This window comes from Bombus huntii, chromosome 8 (assembly GCF_024542735.1).
Source record: "Bombus huntii isolate Logan2020A chromosome 8, iyBomHunt1.1, whole genome shotgun sequence".
NCBI lineage: Eukaryota > Metazoa > Arthropoda > Insecta > Hymenoptera > Apidae > Bombus > Bombus huntii.
In genome coordinates, this window is record NC_066245.1 from 3,307,131 (window position 1) to 3,326,422 (window position 19,292).

Here is a 19,292-nt window from a genome sequence, read left to right on the forward strand (position 1 = left end):
ATTGTTATTCAAATATGTAATGGACATGAGAATATAATAATAATAACAATAATAATAGCAATATTGCCTTAGTATAATGTGTTAATTATCAGTATTAAAAAATCAGTATTTTTAAAGGACATGGTGAGTGGGTCATTATTGAGCATCAATTGTTTTCTTTAATTGGCAGTTCTATTAAATATATCAACTATTTTCTAATACGTCTTAAAATTTAGGTAAAATATTACTTTGTTCAATATCTCATAAAGAAATACCATTAGAAATTACAGAACAAATTTATAATTACTGACACATTTGGATGCTATTAATTATTAATATGTCTATGCTGATCGTTGCACTTTAAATATCCAAATGACAGTAAATGTAAACATTATTTTGTAGTATACAGATGTTAAGGTATATATCAAAGAATGTCACGATGTTCTGTTTACAGTGTTTCTGCAAAGAATAAACATAAGCATTAAACTTTTTTTTCTTAAGATTTAAAATAAATATCACTATATAAATGTTGAATAACATATCTTTGAACGTCACAAAGTTGGTTTCATTTTCGTAACAAGTATAGATATAATGACAAATTTTATTTTAATACAATAATATTTTGCGTATGCATAATCTTTTCAGAAACACCTGCACATTTTCTTTTTTTTTTCTGCAGTTTTTCTTATCAAATGCATAACTTTGGTATCAAAGAGCTGATATTGGTTTTTCCTATTACCACGCTAAATTTAGTGTATAATGAATTGATGATTATAATGGGGATGCATTCTTTCTCTATAAATTCAGTCTTAAACATTTCATCAATCTTCGTTGAACTAAACCTTGGTATAATATATCTACATACAAAAGTTCATAAACCAAACATGTCGTCTTTTTGCTAATACTGATATGACAACATCGTGACGGAACGTTTTCTTTGACATGATATTTCTATATAGCTTTTGTTTATGTAGTACATTCAGATTATTTAATGGCTAAATTGCATGTGTTTAACTATGCATGTGTATTTTAAGACCTCATTTTGCATTAAAGCAATTCCTTATGTCATATTCTACAAAATATATAACACTAGAAAGGCATATATATACTATAAACCTATACAAAATTAAAAAATCGAGAAAACAAGTTACTATTAACAAAATATAAAACTATGCATTATTACGGTATTAACTTATAGCGTGGACAAGCATCAACTTTCCATATATTTCTTTTTTGCTAATAAATTTAAATGTTCACATATTTAGTAAATACTTGCAAATATCTCAGAAATAAGTTTTGACTACCCGTCGAAAATAGGAACTCAATAGTTCCTATACATCTTTCTTTACCATTACATCTTCTAAAATGTTGCATAGAAGAATCTCAAATTTTCATTGACAATGTAAACATTCAGTTTTCATGAACAATATGATGGTAATAGATAGCGTAGAAAACTTTCACGCTATAAATGTGATGGGCTCAATTCCAGAAAAGGATCAAAGTTTGTTGTAGTTGGCGACCTTTATAAAATATGCGACGTCGCACTCGATACATATTAGCCAATGTGAGGGCGCCCACCCCCCACATGGCCTACGCTCGCTCTATTTCTCCACCACTTGCACACATCTGAAGAACATCCAAGGATCCTTGTGCTTGCCGTTTTTCAGCTAAGAATCTGCCTGAAGCTTCTTTTAATTGCTCAAGGAAAATTCTGAAATGATTTACAAAATTAAATGGTATTATATCATATCACATTTCATAATATCTTAAATTAATTTTTAAATATACTTACATATTGCCAGACACTATATCAGCCACACTATCTGGATCCATATCACTGAGCAATTCTAAATTATGTCCATCAAGCAATGATATATGTGATGGGTCACCGTGCAATGATGAGACTAAAGCCTCTATTGGTGGTCGACGCCTTCTAATTTCCTCTCTTCTTTGTCCACCTTCTATATTATCTACATCATCAACAACAATGTAACGAGAAGCAGCTTTACTACTTCCTGCTGCCACCCACTTTTGATCTCCGTATAGAATCATTAAACTAGTATTTCTTTCTAATGTTGCAAAATATTCTTCATCATCTACCTCAGTACCTAACATAAAAACAGTATTAAAAATTAATACTATTGAGCAATAAAGATGTTCCCTTACCATCTTGTTCTAGGACAATTGTTAGTTCTGCATCCAAAGGTAAAGACAAGCGGTTTCTAGCAATACTGGTTAATTCTTTTAAAGAAGAAGCAGTGATTCCCTTTCGTTTTTCTCGAGTATGATCGACAATTTTGTAAGGATTTCCCAATCCTTGCGAAATTCCCGCTGTTTCTGACATATTGCTTTAAATAAAAGAACAATCTGAAAACTGCTCACAAATAAGTTTGTTTGGTTTTGTACTTTCTTTGTTCGATCAAATGTCGATCGAATGCATGAAATTTATGTCATCAAAAGTTGACTTCCTTCAAAAAAGTTGACCACTTCTAAGGCCTGATTATCGTTGCACATTGGTTTATCAATGCAACCGATTATCTTTAAATAAAATCGTAACACGAGATACGCATTCACTCGATTAGTGGGTGTCACTAATGTTTATTAAATATTTTATTAGAAAAACGTTTGCAGAATACTTAAAACACTGAATACATGCCGATGATTTGGGTGTAAATTTGTAAAGTTGGAAGATAAGTAAGAAAGGGCAGTGTTTTGGATTGCATTGGATTGTTGATTTTACAAGGGCTTTTATTACGGTTATTAGCAATTCACATACACAGATATATAAAACTTGAAAGGCGTAAGATGAATTCTGTTCGAGTGACTGAACTGACCGTATGTCAACTCAACACTGGGTCAATGGTGCAACTACCCCTCCTATTTATATTCTCTGTAGACTACTGCGTATGGTATGTCCAAGAGACACCCACCATGGTATTCCCTCCCAACATGGCACCCACACAGAAATCAATAACCTACCCCACTCTGGTATTCATTTTTTTATTATCGCTAAATGAATTGTTTACATTACAACATCGTAATATTCTCATTGATAATGCAATGTAATATATTTCAATGAAAGAACATAAATCGATTTATTATTTATTTTTTATATTTATTTCTTTATTTTTATTTTATTCTTTATTATAAAGTTATACATTTAAGGAGGAATTATTTTAAATGCATGTATGACTAGAAATTAATAAAGAAATAGTTTTCTTGAATAACATATTATTATTATTCATTTCGCATTAAAAATGAAATGTGATTTAAAGAAATATAAATTTTTTTATATATATTTATACACGTAAATAAATATGATATTTCTAAAAAGAAAAACAATATATCATGCATGAGAGTTATAAAAATATATGAAATATATAATTATGCAGATAAAATTTATTCCAAAATATATATAAAGTATTTGTGTCTGATTCAACAGAATATAATTACATTTCAGATAAAATATGTAATTTTACTAGGATCTGTGAACCTAAGACACAGCACTGCAGTTAAATTTAGATCAATGAGACTAGATACTGCTTTAAGTTTAAAGTTAGAACAGAGTTAGCCCAGTTAGGGCTCTTAGTTGAGCCACAAGTCTCATCTGAATGTAATCAATTAAATTTCTTTAAAATAGTATCGAAGTTAAACTAGAAATGCCTTTACCAAGTGGAAGCAAAGAGCCAGATGATAGCCAAACATGGGAATTAGCAGAAAGATGTCTTCTTCCAATTGCATTCTCACATGCAATTGCAGTCATTTTAGCAACTATATTAAATACATTGAGTATATCACAAACATCTAGTTTTGTGCTTTTTCTCTTATTGTTGGTAATATCTATAGGATCTACACTATTTTATCATAACTTAAAGGTGAGTCATTAAAAACATGTGTTTATTAATCCATAAGATTACAAAGCATAAGTACAGACTATATCGCTTACATTTCACATATTTAATATTATATTAATATTTACTTCTTAATTTTAATATAAGTACACGCGCGCGCGCGCGCGCGCGTGTGTGTGTGTGTGTGTATGAGGAAGATTATATTCTACAATGTTAATATATAAGCATATAATGGTACAAAAATATATTTCCTACAGGTAACTGCCGCAGGAAAAGCAGTTCTTATTACAGGTTGTGATTCAAGAGTTGGATACACTTTAAGTAAACAATTAGATGAACTGGTAAGATAATTTCTATGTATTCTTGTTACGATCGTTATTATTCATTTCTAGGATGTTCTATATATACAGAATTTATTTCTAAAGGGGTTTACAGTATTTGCTGGATTTAATGCAAAAGTTGAGAATGAAGAGACAATGCAAAAATTAAAACAGGAAGCTTCTGGTAGATTGCATATATTGCAATTAGATATTACTAGTGAGCATGATATTCATTCGACATTTCTTTATGTAAATGAAAACTTACCAGATGGTGCACCAGGTCAAATTTATATTTTTTTATAGATATATAAAGCTTATTATTTATAATATATATTTGACAATCGTAAATATCTTACAATAGGTTTATGGGCATTAATACATGCTGCTGCTTGGGTGACATTAGGTGAATGCGAATGGGTGCCTCCTTCTGTATTAAAACGCAGTATAGATATTAATTTCATTGGTCTTGCTAGATTAACTCAGGTGATATTAATGTATTATCAACAATTATATATTGCAATAATTAATAAGCTAATCTCCATGAATAAAATAATAATTTTTATTTAAAGGTTTTTTTACCTTTGATTAGACGATCAAAAGGACGTGTTGTCATAGTTAGCAGTCTCTTAGCTCGTATTCCAAGTCCTGTCCGAGGCATTTATTGTGCAGTTAAGGTAGATCATTTTAAAAGTATTAATAATCTATATTTAAATATAACATCAACAAAATATACATGTAATATATATTATATATGTGTGTGTATATATGTGTGTGTGTATTAGGCTGCAGTTGAAGCTTGGGGAGCTTGTCTTAGGTTAGAAATGAGAAGATGGGGAGTGGATGTAGTTATTGTTGAAACTAGTGAATATGTATCTGGAAATGCTTGGTTAAAAAATAATAGTGCCTTGCTGGAACAAGCTAGAGACATGTGGACTCAATTGGATCCTCAAACTCGTAAAGAATATGGTCAAGAATTATTCCAAAAAGAAATGTTGGCTCTTGAAAAATATACACAAGAAACAGATATAGATTTAACACCAGTAACTAGAGCTTTGACAGATGGAGTAATGAAAACTTTTCCAATGAGAAGATACACACCAGTATCACGTAAAGAAAGAATACAAGCATTATGCAGTGATTATCTTCCAAAACCAGTTTATGATATATTGTATGTAAATTGAAAAAAATGTGAAGATCTACATGATCGAGAACAAAGAATGCAATGTTCAAATTTAATAACCTCTGCCTAATAGTCAGTTGTTTATGACATGATACTGTAAAGGATAAAATTATTTACTAGTCACATTTTGTCACTTTATACAAACCCAAATAAATCTTCAACGTATACGTTACTCTTTGTTAAAATAAGAAATGGAAAGAAAAACATCAATACCGTTTATTAAACTATGTGGTATATAAATTATAACAAAATCTGTAATCAACAGTGTAATTTTAAATAAAGGAACTTCCGTAAAGAACGAAATATAGAAACTTGAAACGTTATACAAAAATTATAATCAAGTAATCATTTTCCTTCTTTCCAGCACTCACTTTCTAAATCATTAAACTTATAACTCTTTATTAAACTGCCATCCTTGTCGACATTTTTATAGTATAATTTTTCACATGTACTGCACTACACACAAGACAGATTGCGCTAGTAGTTTTAACGGTTCCATATTTCATAATGTCGGTAAAAATATTTCCGCGAAACAAAGATATTGTTACGCAAAATTTAAGAAAATCAAACATGAAAGTCAGATACCGGTTACACGAATAGAGAAAGAAAACCGAAAATGCACCGACGAATTATAATTTGTTAAAACAATTGTTATTCGTTTCACGGAAATTCACTGCGAAGGGAAAAGAAAAGAACGATAAAAAAGAAAGGTCAATTACTTGGAGGGAATAATATCTATTCATCTTTCCCTGAAGCAAGTGGATTCTGTTGTTGAATCACTGCACTGGTAATTACACTCAGAAAATAACAATATCCAGTAGTACATTGTCTTGTATTTGGTCTATACATACGAAGAAATTCGATATATGTATATATGTATGTATGCGCGTGTGCTTTCTATACATAGAGTACTGCAATTGTATTAAGAATTTTGCGGTAGTTGTATAGTGGCAGGGGGAGGTCTTTAGCCCCCTTGGTGAGGCACACGCCGGTAATGAGTGTTTATACCATAACTGCGGCGACACCAACAACGAGTACAATAATATCAACAACAACGGCAACGACGACGACAGCTGTAACAGTGACGACGACGGCTACGCCGACAACAACAACGGCACCGGCGGTTGCCGTGTCGCCTGAAGCTGCACCTGGTTGGATAGAATTTTGTGAGAGACACGCCCGCGCTTCGGCTTCTGATTTTGCTAAGGCCTTTTGTACCTACGTCAGTTTAAATTTACCAGAAAGTGCAAGATCGAATCTTTCCCATCGTGATTTTTTAAGAAAATTTGTCGAAAGCTTTTGTGAACACTTTGAAAGCGAATACCTACGTCGTACGATTAGGTATGCCGTAATAAGATACATTCTGTTTGCTTTTATAACTTTTTTAAGTCATTGAAATATGTACACTATTATGAAAATAATGTATAAAAATTTTATAAATCTTTTTAATTACTTTGCCAGATCACCATCTTTGTATGACACAAGGCATATAGCAAGTAATGATAGAGATGTTAATGTTGTAAGCCAAAACAACAATGCTCCTATTCGTATATCATCTCATGAAGAATTCAGTGATTACTCTGAACATGATGGAGATGCAATATCACCAAAGCCTGCACACAAACCATTTTTCCGCCGCTTATCCTTTAAAGGGCTTAAGAAGGGCAAAAGCTTCTTCCATAAGCAGCAAAGTGATGAAGTGGAGTTATCTCATAGTGAACATCGTAGAGATAAGCATTCAAAAGCTAAACTTTCAAAGATTGTGGTGGAATGTAGAAAAGAAGGCATTGTTAATTCCTTAATGGGAGAAAATATTGATGGAACTCAAAAATGGGAGAAATCTAGACTTGCCTTAATAAAAGCAATTGGTGGATATATGTTAGAATTTTATTCTCCTCCAAAAGCAGTAAAACCACGTAGTGGTGTCTTTTGTTCTGCAATAACTGAAGCCAGGGAAACAACTGCATTAGAAATGCCAGATCATGAAAATACCTTTGTATTAAAAACACAAAATATGGAATTTGTAATAGAAGCTCATGATTCAAATGATATGAGATCATGGTTAGCTACTATCAAATATTGTATGCGCACAGTACAACAAAATTCTGTTAATCCTAGTTCTGGAACAGATGTTACTGGAGATTCCTTAGGACATGGTTCATTAGCTATTGGTAGTGAAGGAGATAGATTAAGAACTAATTCTACAAGTAAAAGTTCCCGATCTACATCCCATGAACATGGAGATGAAATAGGTGGCAACCCTCCAGAAATACCTCCTAGACTACGTATAAGAAGTAATAGTAATCTGGAATTATGTTCATCACAACAAGATATTGAACAAAGTATGATAAATTTATTTATAAGTACTTTTTAAGATCATATAGCTTGTATGTTATAAATAATTCAATTTTGTTGTAGTGAATGCAAATGATGGTGAATTAGATTTATCTAGCAGTTTAAGAGAATATCCATGGTTTCATGGGACCCTCCCTAGATCAGATGCAGCACAGCTCGTTTTACATAGTGCTGCTAATGGTCATGGTGTATTTCTTGTTCGACAAAGTGAAACAAGAAAAGGGGAATTTGTATTAACTTTTAATTTTCAAGGCAGAGCAAAGGTAATATGTTATTTCCTTTAATTATATTATTTTAAATTTAATTATAGTCGTCTAAAAAATTTCATTTTTCACCTTTACTGCAGCATTTGCGTATGACATTAAACGATCAGGGACATTGTCGTGTTCAGCATCTTTGTTTTCCTGCTATATATGATATGCTTGAACACTTTCGTCGAAATGCCATACCTCTTGAATCCGGTGGAACAGCAGATGTCACTCTCACAGAATTTGTTGTGGCGACTGATGCAACACGGTCAGGACATCATAATGCATCTGGAATAAATCAACAACAGTTACAAGAAAGGAGACCCCCAGCTGCTCCAGAGCCAAGAGAAGTAAGAGTCAGCAGTGGAAGTCTAACTCCTCTTGAGTGAACGCGAGTGGCTAACACCCACAGTCTGAAGTCTAATCTACAGACAGTGAGTAAATAAATAAAATGATGCACCCATTTTTTGTACAGCTGGTGATATATACCATACTAAATTGATATTTATATCATTATAAAGGTATCAATTTTTAATACTTCATGTAGGTCCATATTCGGATTATTTTATAAATATTTAATTATCACTGTATATAAATATACTTTTTAGTATAAGTTATCATTTCTGTATACATGTATATACATATATACTGTATATTCTGTATACATATATACATACATACATACAGAAATGATCATTTATACTACATATGTGAATATATTTTCTTTCATTTGTTTTTTTTTAAATCGTGTTTTAAAATCAAGGATTTTCTATGAGAATATTTCTTCAATAATTCAATATATTTACTATTTCTTTTGTTATGATTTATAAAAAAAATTGTTGTCTTACCTTCAAAATAAATTTTGATGCAAGGTTGCCATACTTACAATTTTATTATTTTAGTTAGAATAATTGCTTTTTAAATTAATGTTACTGTTTTATTATTTATAATATCTTTTTATTAATTTCACGTCAAATGTATATATATTACCAAACTTTCAATCCGAATGTGGAAATTTAACATAATCGAATTAAATATATATATATATATATATGTAATTAGTATTGGAAACAATTCTCAAAATTGAAATACATCTATAACTCTTAGTATTAAAGAGTTTTATTAATATAAGAGACAATGGTGCTCAATAAATATGACCGTGGGACAAGGAGCTCGCTTTTATGTGTACAGTATTCTTAAAATTTCTGGTTCATCTTAATAGCTGAAAGGACGAATAATTAATTTATTACTATATAGAATTTTCTTACAAATCCAGAAAATTTAAGATAAAATATAACTTAATTAAATTAAACATAATAAATGTGTATATGTTAATGTACAGGTACGCACATATGGTGGTTCTATAAGAACACGTACAGAATCACTGGAAAGACTGGAACAACAAAACAACGTTACAGAACAACAAAGTTCATCATCATCTAGTGGTAGAGCAATTCAAAATACTTATAGTTTTCTTTGACGATGGATTCATAATACTCTACCATCAGGCTACAACCCAGTTGGTCCTTTAGATTAAATAGTTTCCCCATCAACTTATCCTACAAAGCAAGATAATTTTAAGTTGAAGTTATTATTGTTATCATAAAGTGTTATACAAAAGTGTATTATTTCTCCTATGTAAACAATGTATTTTTTCAAATCAACTGCTTCCAACTTTTCCAATCTTGCAAGATGACGTTTTCAACAACTATATTTATTAACATGTTTTTACCCAATTTTGGGATCGAAACATAATCTTCGACATATAATTGTTTTATAAATCATTTTTAAAATAATGTATATAAATTATTTCAAAATTTCAATGAAATTTATAACAAGATTGTATCAGTTGTATTCTCTGCACGTTCAGATATATCAGCTCAAATTATCATATAAATCATAATAAACATTGTAAGTATTATAAAATATTTAAAATATCATAAAACTAAAAGACCACAGCCTTTGTCTTTATTTTATTGAAGTAATTGAGGAAATATTTTGAAACTATAGAACACAGTCCATTATACCAATTAATTTACTTAAGTGTATGTACTTACATAAGAATATACATAAAAAAAACATGTAAATGTATATGAAAGTTAGTCTTGTTTTATATATAAAACTATTACAGACAATCTCTTTACTATGACTATCCTTTCTCCTACATGAATTGTAGAATATATTGTTAAATAATACTTATATATAGATCATACCAATAAAGTTTGATTTAAAGAAGTCAGAAAATTAGAGAGAGAGTCTATGTGTTATATATAAATAATTCAATCATAATAATTAACTCAATAATTTAATCACAACATTCAATCTAAATAAAATTAAAATGCATTATAACTTATATAATTATATGTTATTCTAAAATATATCACTATATTTTATGGTAAATGTTAATGTAAGAAAGTATTATTAAATTGATAAGCATATAAAAGTTAGTCATAATCATGACATAGAGCAATATTACTGAATGTGCAAAATTAAATTATAGATAAATGTATGATTATATTAATACTTATATTGATACTAAATATGAACTTTTAAGAGAGGGAGAGAAAGAGAGAAAAAGTATCTATCTTTAATAAAAACAGTTCAATATTTTAAAAAATGGTGTACTTAATAAGATTACATTTAAACTTTGAAGTGATTGAACTGAATTTATTACTAGAATACATATGTATGAAAACATGTTAAATTTTCATAAACAAAAAAGCATAAAAATTAAATTATTTAATTATGATACATATTTTTAATGCATTTTATTATTAAAGAAGTCATGTTTTTCTTAAATTAGTAAACTTTTAGGTAAATATTTTATGGTAATCCAGATTTATCATCCGCAGATTAACCTTTTTATTTGAAAAATTGTAAAATATATCTATGTTCTGTCAATTAAATCACGTGTAATTCTTGTATAAAGAAATATATTATTATTGAAATGAAAAAATTACTTTTTATTATGGTATTTAGCATTAGTCATATAGGTTAACAAAAATAACACCAGCCATTGTTATAAGTACGTCATTGAAAACAAGTAATTCTCTGAATACTTGTTAAACATCCAATAGCTACTGCTATTATATTATCATTTTAAGTACTAGATAAGAGTTATTTCCGGTTCAATAAAAAAGGCTCGTTTCTGTCTGCGATACAGTACACAATCATACAATTGATACATCGTGCTAGGTTGATTTAACAAATACAAACGATTATCAGTATGGCATCTCAGGTAATGAAATTACTAATTATAATAATTAAATTTTTAATTTACAATTAATAGCATATTAGTTAAACAATACAAATTTAAGGTGCACGAATTTAATGTAGAAATGACATGTGAAGGATGTGCCACCGCTGTAACAAATGTACTTAATAAGAAGGAAGGTATGGTTTCAAGTTTATTATATATTTATATATTTTACTTAAATTTGGTAGTATTTTACTTTTTAATTTTTTTCTTACTAAACATATAATAATTAATTTAAATTGTATGATAAAGAATGTCAAATACCAAAAACATATGGAAATGTTATTGCATTAAAAAATTGCTTAATTTAGAATTTATTTTTAGGTATTAACAATGTACAAGTAGATCTACAAGGAAACAAGGTGTCTGTAACATCTGCACTTCCTTCTGATGAAATATTACAAGTTATTAAGAAAACTGGAAAGTCATGTCAATTTTTAGGAATAAAAAAATAATTGTATTATAGATTTAATGTTACTTTTTGTTATATTAAAATTTATATTTTCGTTCTTCTACAAAATTATTGTATTGTATGTAGCTTTTTACATTAAAATCTCAAATTTTACAAAAAGGGTATACCTAAAATTCATCTTTATAACACTGTACTAATAAATCAATTTAAAAATTTATATTATATTTTGAAATAATTAACCTTAAAAGATACATATTAAGTACAATTTAAATATATATCTTATAAATATTTACTATTTAATTATATAATTGAATAACTTCATAAATAAAATACAAAATGTTATTTTCTTAATTCTTCTTCTAGTATTGACAAACGTTGTTCTAAAATGGTAACAGCATCACTTAATGATTGCACTTGCTCATTAAGTGCATCTACTATTTTACTAGAACATGTACCAGGTGATTCTTTAGGTAAGTGTGATATATTCACAATACGCCCTTCTTCAAAAGGTCTTTGATTTCTCATATTTATGACTTTATATTCTATATTGTCATCTAATACTCCAGTATCTGGTACTTCACAACGAAGTTTTCCATTTTTTAAATTTATAGTATCAAATTTCTCATGTAATGACTAAAACAATAAAATGTTTTAAGTTATAAAATATTATATGAATAGATTGTAAATCTCAAAATAATAGTTACTTCTACTTCTTCCTCTCCTCCAGATATATCATCATCTTTATGTGATTTTTCTTCCTTCATATTTGATTCTGATTCTTTAACAGGTGAAACTAAATGCCGAGACATTTTTCTAGCAACATCATCTTTATCAAAATTTGTTTTCCACATTAATAATTGATGATCTCTACCACCAGAGGCAAAAAATTCTCCATTAGAAGAGAATGTTACTGATGTTACACCAGTACCATTTGCATGACCTTTAAGTGTATAAATTGGGCGACCCTCTAATAAATCTAAAACCTATTTTATAGTTTTTAATAAATGCAATATAAAAATGTTATTAAATTAATTATTATTATAAAAAAGAATCCAATATACCTTCATTGTTGAATCATCAGATGCAGTTAATATGAAGTTTCCTTTTGGGTGAAATTTTATCATATTTACTGAATCTTTGTGAGTTGCATAATGTTGATATAAAGAAGCAGTACGTACATCATATAATTTCACACAGCCAATTATGTTTGCTGATCCAATAACAGAACCACTTGGGTGAAATTCCACATGTGTAGAATAAGCTAGTAAAGATGTTTGAGAACTTGTTTTTAAACATTTTTAATAGAATATAATACATTTTTTAAACATGTATAGAAAAAAAGAAAGAAAAACTAATAGTTTCTAATAGCTTTTAATATAAATATAGGATATACCTTTTACATCATTAAAGGTTCTAATACATTGTCCACTCGTGACATCCCATAATTTTATTGTTTTATCATCACTACAAGAGACTATAAGTCTACCATCAGAAGAAAATCTAGCACATCTGACCCAGCTTGTGTGACATGTAAATGACATAAGAAATCTTCTTTGACATACCATCCATAATTTAACACTTTTGTCATCTGATGCAGTAATTAACTATTTATAAAAACATACATATATGCATATAAATTTAAATATGTGTTAAAGTAAGTTACCATTTCTATCATCATATAAAATATAAGTACCTTTTCCCCATCTGGACTAAATTGTACTGATCTAACAGCTCCTGAATGTGCTTTAAAATCTAAGCATTGTCCTGTTATTTTAGGTACCCAAATTCTAACAGATCTATCTTTGGAAGCACTAGCTATGACTTCGCCTGATGGTGCATAAGTGACATCAAAAACTACATCTTTATGCCCAAGGAATCTGCAAGCTCTCACAGACTCTTTCAAATTCCATAATATTATACTTTTGTCTGAACTACTTGATACTAATTGAGTAGTTTCAGGATGGAAACATAAGCTTGTGATAGTATTTTCATGGCCTTTAAAGTGTTTTTCTATTGTAGGATCGCAAGCAGTTCTGATCATCGTTCTAATACAATAAATAAATTGTGTAAAATTCTAACAAAATATTTTCACGTAGTATTAGAAAAATTATTAATATCCTTAACCTAAATGCACTAATTAGCGTACATATAAAGTATTCAATACTATATATATTGTCTTGATAATAATACGTATATTTTAAATATAATTTATTCAATCTTAATGAATTTAAAAAAAAACAATGATTACCTCTGTTTAATCACATTGATTATCGTTATAACCGTATTATAATTGTTTTATAGATGCACTTGCATTTTGTTATATCCGCAATATATAAAATATGTATATACAATTCTATTATAAATATTGAGATATAATATTTTGCACAAACACTATATATCAACTTAAATGTAATATATCAAATATTTCAAGATTTTAACCATGTTTAATTTGAAACGAATTTTCACTACGTTAATCAGTTAAAGTACTGTCACTCAGGCATTGGAAAGCGCGAAATTCAAATAGTTACTTCAATTACAATAACAGTACGTCCCAAAACAATAATATGAATATTCCATAATTTTATTTAAAGCGAAAAAGAAAAAGAGAAAGCAACAAAGAGTACACACTGTTAATAAAATATGATTAATCAAATACTTTATTCGATTTTTTTATTTGAGAACAAGCTGAAGAATGAAACGATTCTCATGTTGACAATGAGTACGATAGGTAGGCTAGTTAGCAGGGTTGAATTAGATCTTTATTTGGAAGATACATAGGTATTCATAGGATAGTTGAACATAACTGTAGATGGAGGTGATTAAACACAAATATACAAACGAAATACAATACGGTACTCCTCATCACGTGTTTGGCGGTGTGAGCGTGGCTTTTGTCAATAGCGCACTCTTCAAATGCGCTTTCTTTGCCTCTAGTCAGTAATTGTACACTCAACTTACATGCTAAAGCTCCGCACTATCGCTTTTTTTTATTTTTAAAAATAATCATATATATTTTGCGATAAAAAAATCAGGTAATGTTGCTTCATAAACTTGACATTGCACTGCAATCTCTTTTACTTGGCCAGCTGCGTAGGCGACCGTATAGAATTTTGGAATCACACAGAAAAAACAGAAGAGGGAGCGACGTAATTAGTAGCAATCATGAAACACGTTTCATGAAAAACATTTTTGTGTATTCATGTATTACGTTAATCTTTCATTTTCCCAACTACTAAATCTCGACAACTTTAACTTTCTAAATACTTCACAGATTCATAGACCGAAAATGGAATATGAAGTCAAGAAGATATATAGCACTAGAAGGCATTGCTCACTGTATCCTCTTTTTTCTGGTATCTTAAAAAATTCTCTAGAACGATGCGCCGCAAGACAAAGAGATGGTCGTGCAGTTCATCTATTTGTGTAATCATTTTAACGTTATTCGTTAAATACATCCTTGTGTCTTTGCGTGAAATGCTTGTATGAGTTCTCATTTTTTTTATATTTTTTATAATAAAATTATTTTTCTAATCTTTGTTGATCAGCTGTTGTTGCCCTGTGAAAACTGCCTTCTGTCACAACACAATAATACTTGCATGGTGGGTTCACGCTTCTAAATTTGGTTGATCTTTTCTTATATCACAATGTTACGTCTGCATAACTTTTTCATTAATGTTAATAGATCTTTCTTTTGATAATTGTGGATACCAAATTCAAATGCAAAATTTTTGTATTCAATGTCTCATTTAGGAAATATCCTAAGCCGCAAACAAATGTACCAAAATATCTTTTTCCCAAAATCAATCTTTCTTATCACATCAATTAAATGCAATATTTTAAAAATGTAAACTTATATAAGTATCAATATTTTTACTTAATATTATTTACTTAATATGTATGAATATAATTAATTAATCATTTACAAGGTCTATCAAATAATGATCTGGAACGTTGAAATTGCTACTTTACATACTAAAATTCGTGTATACGATTCGGTGCATTATTTTTTCAAAGTATTTGTACGTATTAAGGATACGACTTAGGTTTTTTCGTAAATAGACAATTGAATTATGATCTTACAACATTATTTGTTTCACTGTGTATTATTCTATCGCATTTTTATTACTGCTGCGTATGGGGTTTACCACGAGGCGCATAACCGCCACGATTCCCACCCCTTTGGCCGCGAAACTGTCCTCGACCACCTCTATCCATACCACGCTCACCTCGTGGACCTCCACCTCTTGATCCGCCACCACCTCTTTTATAACCAGAATTATAACCGCTATTTCCCTCGCTATTTCCCCAAGATCGTTGTTGATAACCATTTTGATAGTTGCTATCATTACGATAGTATGTTCCTAAGTATAAAATTATTATTTAATCAAATGTATTAAATTTTGTCGTCTAATAATAATATTAATATTTTATACCTTGTCCTCCGCGTCCATTTTGTTGATAACCGCCCCTACCTCTTCCATTGTAACCATTAGAATTGCCTCTTCTTCCACCTCTACCTCTATATCCACTACGTTGTTGATCACCCCAAGTTTGCTGAGATGTTTGTTGTTGTGTCTGTTGTGAATCTTGAGCAGATTGTTGTGATTGATCTGTCTGATTCCAATCGTTAGTTTCAGCCATCTGGCACCAATCAACAGATTCAGTAGGTTGTTCAATTTCTGATTCTGGTGCTGTTGTTGTTTCATCTTGATTTTCTTCAACTTTTTCCTGGAAAAGACTAGTATTTTAGTATTCTGATTATTATAAAATATGATATGTTTTATTACTGGTAATATAATATTTGTAATATACTTCAGCAGATTGTTGTTGGCTTTCTTGTTGATGCTCAAAATTCTGGTTTTGCGCTTGTTGTGTTATCTGTTGTGAAGGAGCTTGTTGCTGTGGTTGTTGCTGCTGCTGTTGTTGGGGTTGCTGTTGAAAATTAGTAGGATGCTGAGGACTGTACTGCATATTTGGTTGCTGATGAGAGGGTGGCATTGGAATAGGTGGAGGTGGGTTAGGATTAGCAAATCCAGGAATGTGGGACATATCCTGTGGTGGTTGATGTTGATATATGACTGGCTGTGCTACTACCGGTGCATTTGCAAAGTTTTGATTTGTAAATGTCTGCGAAGGAATAGGTGTGTTAACAGCAGCAGGAATGTGTGAAACAATCGGTGCTTGTGATGTAACATCTGGTGAATCAAGTTCGGATTCTTGCAAGAAAAAGAAATTTGGTGTGCCTATAACGTCATTAATTCTAGGAGCTTGTGGTGGTTGTTGTTGAGCTTGTTGGGCTTGTTGTGGTTGCGGTTGTGGAACAAATCCTGTTGCATTTGTGTAGTAAGATGTTTCAACTGGTGCAGCTGGATGTGGAATGGGTTGTGCAACTACAGGAATGGGACCAGAAACTGGTGTAGTGCCAGAAACAACAGGGAGCGGAGCGACTTGTACTGGGAAGTTAGGAATTGGAATCATGGATTCAGGTGGAATGTGTCTGTCATTGGTATTATATTCTTCATTGACTTGATCTTGCACAGGTGTTTCAGATATTTGTGTTTCTGCAACTGCCTCTGTAACCTGTGAAGAATTTAATGAAATACTTTTTAATACATTTTTCATTTGTTTAATTATATCTTGTTTTACATAAATTAATCATTAAAATGTCAAAAATACGTAAATATGCTTGACTTACTTCTTCTACTACAGCTTCAGTTTCATGAACTTGATCAAAATAGCCACACTGATTAATGGAAGTAATAATTTCCTTTAGTTTGTTATAAGTTGTACCAACAACCTCTCTTTGTTTTCCATCAACAATGGCTACATAATGTTCTGCTACTTTCTGCACTTGTTGAAGGAATGTTGGTTCACTTTCTTCTCTATGATGTTTCATCATAACTTCATTATACAAGCTGTCTAAATATTTTAAATCCTCTTCTGATAATTTTACAGCTCCATTTTTCCCAGCAAGAAAATCTTCTCTAACAGATTCTGTACCCATGTTCATTAGTGCATCTTGTATAAGAAGAACTTCTCTCACCTAAGATAATTAGTAAATATTGCAAACATTTAATAGACTGATACAAGTTACTTATATTATAAAATCATACTTAAGTTATACCTTTGCAATATCTTGTTGCATTCTTTCAATAGCTTCCTTCCTTGCCAACTTTTTTTGCTGTTTGACCGCATCATGTGCAATTCCAACAATTTGCTTATACAGTTCCTTCGTAATATCCAACGTTTGTAACACCTCGTCATATTTGGCTACTGCTGTTTTCTGATCTGCATTTAGTTCCCTTCCATTCTTCTGCAGATCCCTATATGATTCTAATTTTCCCTAAATGTAACATATGCTATTAATTTTACTGTATTTCTAAAATATAATAATATAAACAATAAAATTAATCATATATAATGGAAAATTATTATATGCATATAATACATATGTATATAATACAAGCATATCATATACTAAGCATATCATATACAATATAACCATATCATATACTATTTAAAAAATGTATATAAGGGCACAGGCGCGCTCACACATAAATAAATAAAAGTAATTTATACAAAAAATATCAATTTATTATTATTTTCCAGTGATATACATCATACATCATATTACATATGCCCTATATATACACGCGTGTGTGTGCGCATACATATACATAATTTAAAATAACGATAATATACATAAAAAAAATGTTACGTCTAAATAATTGTTAACTTTAAATAAAAATTTACATATGTATCTACTCTTTATGTAAAAAAGAAACTAAATTTGGTTCATAATTTCTTATAGTGTTGTATGGTTCCAGAAAACTGATTCACGCAAGTACTATAAACGAGGGCAAATAAAGAATTTCTTACACATTAAAACGTAATACATGTATTTGAATTTCATATTTAGATTTTTAACATTATATTAAACAAAAGATATCATTACACAATGTAATTTACCGGTAGCGGCTCGTAAGCGTGTCACGTAAAGTTTTGTGCACATCTTTAGAAGATACCGCCATGACACGAGGTTCACGATTGGGAATTTAGGTGTTCGATCGTAGGAAAAAAATTAATTTTGCTTTAATTCAACTTAAATGAAAAAGATTCAATACGAAAATGTAATAACAAGGGTTAATTCATCATAATATAATCATCAGATACCTATGAAATCTCAAGCGTGAGCACATGGCGTATCCAATCATGGCGGATTGCACCGTAAAAGCTATCAACTGACAGATAATTTTCTTGTCGTTATTTACGTATATATTATACAAGTACTTACCTTACGCTTTTCAAGATTCCGTATCTTATGCTCGATAACGATAATTGCTTGGCGTATAGGTTCTACGGTCTCCGTAGAGGCCTGTTTTTCTAGTTTAGGGTTGGCAGAAGGCATCCTTCACGGGCAACAAACGCGAACTGGAAATCAGAATAGTAACGGAGTTGCGGGGAACGGGGAAAGAGAAGCGACATAAGCGCATGCTCATTTTGATCTTGTACTTAACCTCTACGTCAGTATTGTAACAATTTTTTTTAGAACCCTTTACATCAAAACTATGTAAATTATAAAACAATAGTATATATTTTTGTCATTAATATTATAGTTCTACCAAAATAAAAAGTATTTATTAAATTTTCTTTAATAATACTATCTGTATGTATATATTTCGTAATGACAA

At 30.1% G+C, this 19,292-nt stretch overlaps 6 protein-coding genes and 1 long non-coding RNA gene across 10 annotated transcripts; 3 read left to right on the plus strand and 4 right to left on the minus strand.

The window, feature by feature from the left end:
* Nucleotides 1-566: 566 nt before the first annotated feature.
* On the minus strand, nucleotides 567-3,156 carry LOC126868264 (DNA fragmentation factor subunit alpha-like). The gene is made up of 3 exons (XM_050623550.1): nucleotides 2,146-3,156; nucleotides 1,772-2,087; nucleotides 567-1,690 (listed from the first exon to the last, which is right to left on the minus strand). The coding sequence occupies exons 1-3, from the start codon at nucleotides 2,321-2,323 to the stop codon at nucleotides 1,570-1,572; spliced, it is 615 nt and encodes a 204-aa protein (XP_050479507.1). The 5' UTR covers nucleotides 2,324-3,156; the 3' UTR covers nucleotides 567-1,569.
* A 189-nt stretch (nucleotides 3,157-3,345) lies between these two features.
* LOC126868251 (D-beta-hydroxybutyrate dehydrogenase, mitochondrial) lies at nucleotides 3,346-5,641 on the plus strand. The gene is made up of 6 exons (XM_050623536.1): nucleotides 3,346-3,854; nucleotides 4,088-4,171; nucleotides 4,256-4,430; nucleotides 4,512-4,633; nucleotides 4,720-4,824; nucleotides 4,933-5,641. The coding sequence occupies exons 1-6, from the start codon at nucleotides 3,639-3,641 to the stop codon at nucleotides 5,329-5,331; spliced, it is 1,101 nt and encodes a 366-aa protein (XP_050479493.1). The 5' UTR covers nucleotides 3,346-3,638; the 3' UTR covers nucleotides 5,332-5,641.
* LOC126868271 (uncharacterized) lies at nucleotides 4,465-4,875 on the minus strand. The gene is made up of 2 exons (XR_007690562.1): nucleotides 4,730-4,875; nucleotides 4,465-4,577 (listed from the first exon to the last, which is right to left on the minus strand). It is a non-coding gene; the product is annotated as an uncharacterized LOC126868271 (long non-coding RNA).
* Nucleotides 5,642-5,792: 151 nt separating the features above from the next.
* LOC126868235 (SH2B adapter protein 1) lies at nucleotides 5,793-10,177 on the plus strand. Of its 3 annotated transcripts, XM_050623506.1 has the most exons (6): nucleotides 5,793-6,117; nucleotides 6,271-6,671; nucleotides 6,792-7,672; nucleotides 7,749-7,948; nucleotides 8,032-8,283; nucleotides 9,276-10,177. In XM_050623506.1, exons 2-6 carry the CDS (start codon nucleotides 6,325-6,327, stop codon nucleotides 9,411-9,413), a joined length of 1,818 nt encoding a protein of 605 aa, XP_050479463.1. In that variant the 5' UTR covers nucleotides 5,793-6,117; nucleotides 6,271-6,324; the 3' UTR covers nucleotides 9,414-10,177. The 3 variants fall into 3 exon arrangements, with proteins under 3 accessions (XP_050479463.1, XP_050479464.1, XP_050479462.1); XM_050623507.1 differs by having other exon boundaries at nucleotides 5,793-6,671; nucleotides 8,032-8,367; XM_050623505.1 differs by having other exon boundaries at nucleotides 5,793-6,671.
* A 727-nt stretch (nucleotides 10,178-10,904) lies between these two features.
* On the plus strand, nucleotides 10,905-11,818 carry LOC126868270 (copper transport protein ATOX1 homolog). Its single transcript, XM_050623558.1, has 3 exons — nucleotides 10,905-11,171; nucleotides 11,251-11,326; nucleotides 11,514-11,818. Exons 1-3 carry the CDS (start codon nucleotides 11,160-11,162, stop codon nucleotides 11,642-11,644), a joined length of 219 nt encoding a protein of 72 aa, XP_050479515.1. The 5' UTR covers nucleotides 10,905-11,159; the 3' UTR covers nucleotides 11,645-11,818.
* LOC126868244 (POC1 centriolar protein homolog A) lies at nucleotides 11,803-14,097 on the minus strand. 2 transcript variants are annotated; one of them, XM_050623526.1, is made up of 6 exons: nucleotides 13,850-14,097; nucleotides 13,295-13,646; nucleotides 12,995-13,205; nucleotides 12,663-12,862; nucleotides 12,306-12,584; nucleotides 11,803-12,234 (listed from the first exon to the last, which is right to left on the minus strand). In XM_050623526.1, exons 2-6 carry the CDS (start codon nucleotides 13,640-13,642, stop codon nucleotides 11,941-11,943), a joined length of 1,332 nt encoding a protein of 443 aa, XP_050479483.1. In that variant the 5' UTR covers nucleotides 13,643-13,646; nucleotides 13,850-14,097; the 3' UTR covers nucleotides 11,803-11,940. The 2 variants fall into 2 exon arrangements, with proteins under 2 accessions (XP_050479483.1, XP_050479482.1); XM_050623525.1 differs by having other exon boundaries at nucleotides 13,295-14,097.
* Nucleotides 14,098-14,240: 143 nt separating this feature from the next.
* Nucleotides 14,241-19,063, minus strand: LOC126868234 (caprin homolog). Its single transcript, XM_050623504.1, has 6 exons — nucleotides 18,896-19,063; nucleotides 17,726-17,944; nucleotides 17,297-17,644; nucleotides 16,414-17,181; nucleotides 16,035-16,329; nucleotides 14,241-15,962 (listed from the first exon to the last, which is right to left on the minus strand). The coding sequence occupies exons 1-6, from the start codon at nucleotides 19,007-19,009 to the stop codon at nucleotides 15,724-15,726; spliced, it is 1,983 nt and encodes a 660-aa protein (XP_050479461.1). The 5' UTR covers nucleotides 19,010-19,063; the 3' UTR covers nucleotides 14,241-15,723.
* Between the last annotated feature and the right edge of the window lie 229 nt (nucleotides 19,064-19,292).

Excerpts from the sequence above, each read along its gene's own strand:
- LOC126868264 (XM_050623550.1), bottom strand. The coding sequence starts at position 2,323 with ATGTCAGAAACAGCGGGAATTTCGCAAGGATTGGGAAATCCTTACAAA. Across the intron at positions 2,088-2,145 it reads AATTGTCCTAGAACAAGATG|GTACTGAGGTAGATGATGAA; the intron begins GTAAGGGAACAT and ends TTTTTATGTTAG. Across the intron at positions 1,691-1,771 it reads GATATAGTGTCTGGCAATAT|AATTTTCCTTGAGCAATTAA; the intron begins GTAAGTATATTT and ends AAATCATTTCAG.
- LOC126868251 (XM_050623536.1), top strand. The coding sequence starts at position 3,639 with ATGCCTTTACCAAGTGGAAGCAAAGAGCCAGATGATAGCCAAACATGG. Across the intron at positions 3,855-4,087 it reads TATTTTATCATAACTTAAAG|GTAACTGCCGCAGGAAAAGC; the intron begins GTGAGTCATTAA and ends TATTTCCTACAG. Across the intron at positions 4,825-4,932 it reads GCATTTATTGTGCAGTTAAG|GCTGCAGTTGAAGCTTGGGG; the intron begins GTAGATCATTTT and ends TGTGTGTATTAG.
- LOC126868235 (XM_050623505.1), top strand. The coding sequence starts at position 6,325 with ATGAGTGTTTATACCATAACTGCGGCGACACCAACAACGAGTACAATA. Across the intron at positions 6,672-6,791 it reads TACCTACGTCGTACGATTAG|ATCACCATCTTTGTATGACA; the intron begins GTATGCCGTAAT and ends TTACTTTGCCAG. Across the intron at positions 7,673-7,748 it reads ACAACAAGATATTGAACAAA|TGAATGCAAATGATGGTGAA; the intron begins GTATGATAAATT and ends ATTTTGTTGTAG.
- LOC126868270 (XM_050623558.1), top strand. Across the intron at positions 11,327-11,513 it reads TGTACTTAATAAGAAGGAAG|GTATTAACAATGTACAAGTA; the intron begins GTATGGTTTCAA and ends ATTTATTTTTAG.
- LOC126868244 (XM_050623526.1), bottom strand. The coding sequence starts at position 13,642 with ATGATCAGAACTGCTTGCGATCCTACAATAGAAAAACACTTTAAAGGC. Across the intron at positions 13,206-13,294 it reads TTAGTCCAGATGGGGAAAAG|TTAATTACTGCATCAGATGA; the intron begins GTACTTATATTT and ends TTTTATAAATAG. Across the intron at positions 12,863-12,994 it reads AACCTTTAATGATGTAAAAG|CTTATTCTACACATGTGGAA; the intron begins GTATATCCTATA and ends CATCTTTACTAG.
- LOC126868234 (XM_050623504.1), bottom strand. The coding sequence starts at position 19,009 with ATGCCTTCTGCCAACCCTAAACTAGAAAAACAGGCCTCTACGGAGACC. Across the intron at positions 17,645-17,725 it reads TGCAACAAGATATTGCAAAG|GTGAGAGAAGTTCTTCTTAT; the intron begins GTATAACTTAAG and ends TAATTATCTTAG. Across the intron at positions 16,330-16,413 it reads GCCAACAACAATCTGCTGAA|GAAAAAGTTGAAGAAAATCA; the intron begins GTATATTACAAA and ends AGTCTTTTCCAG.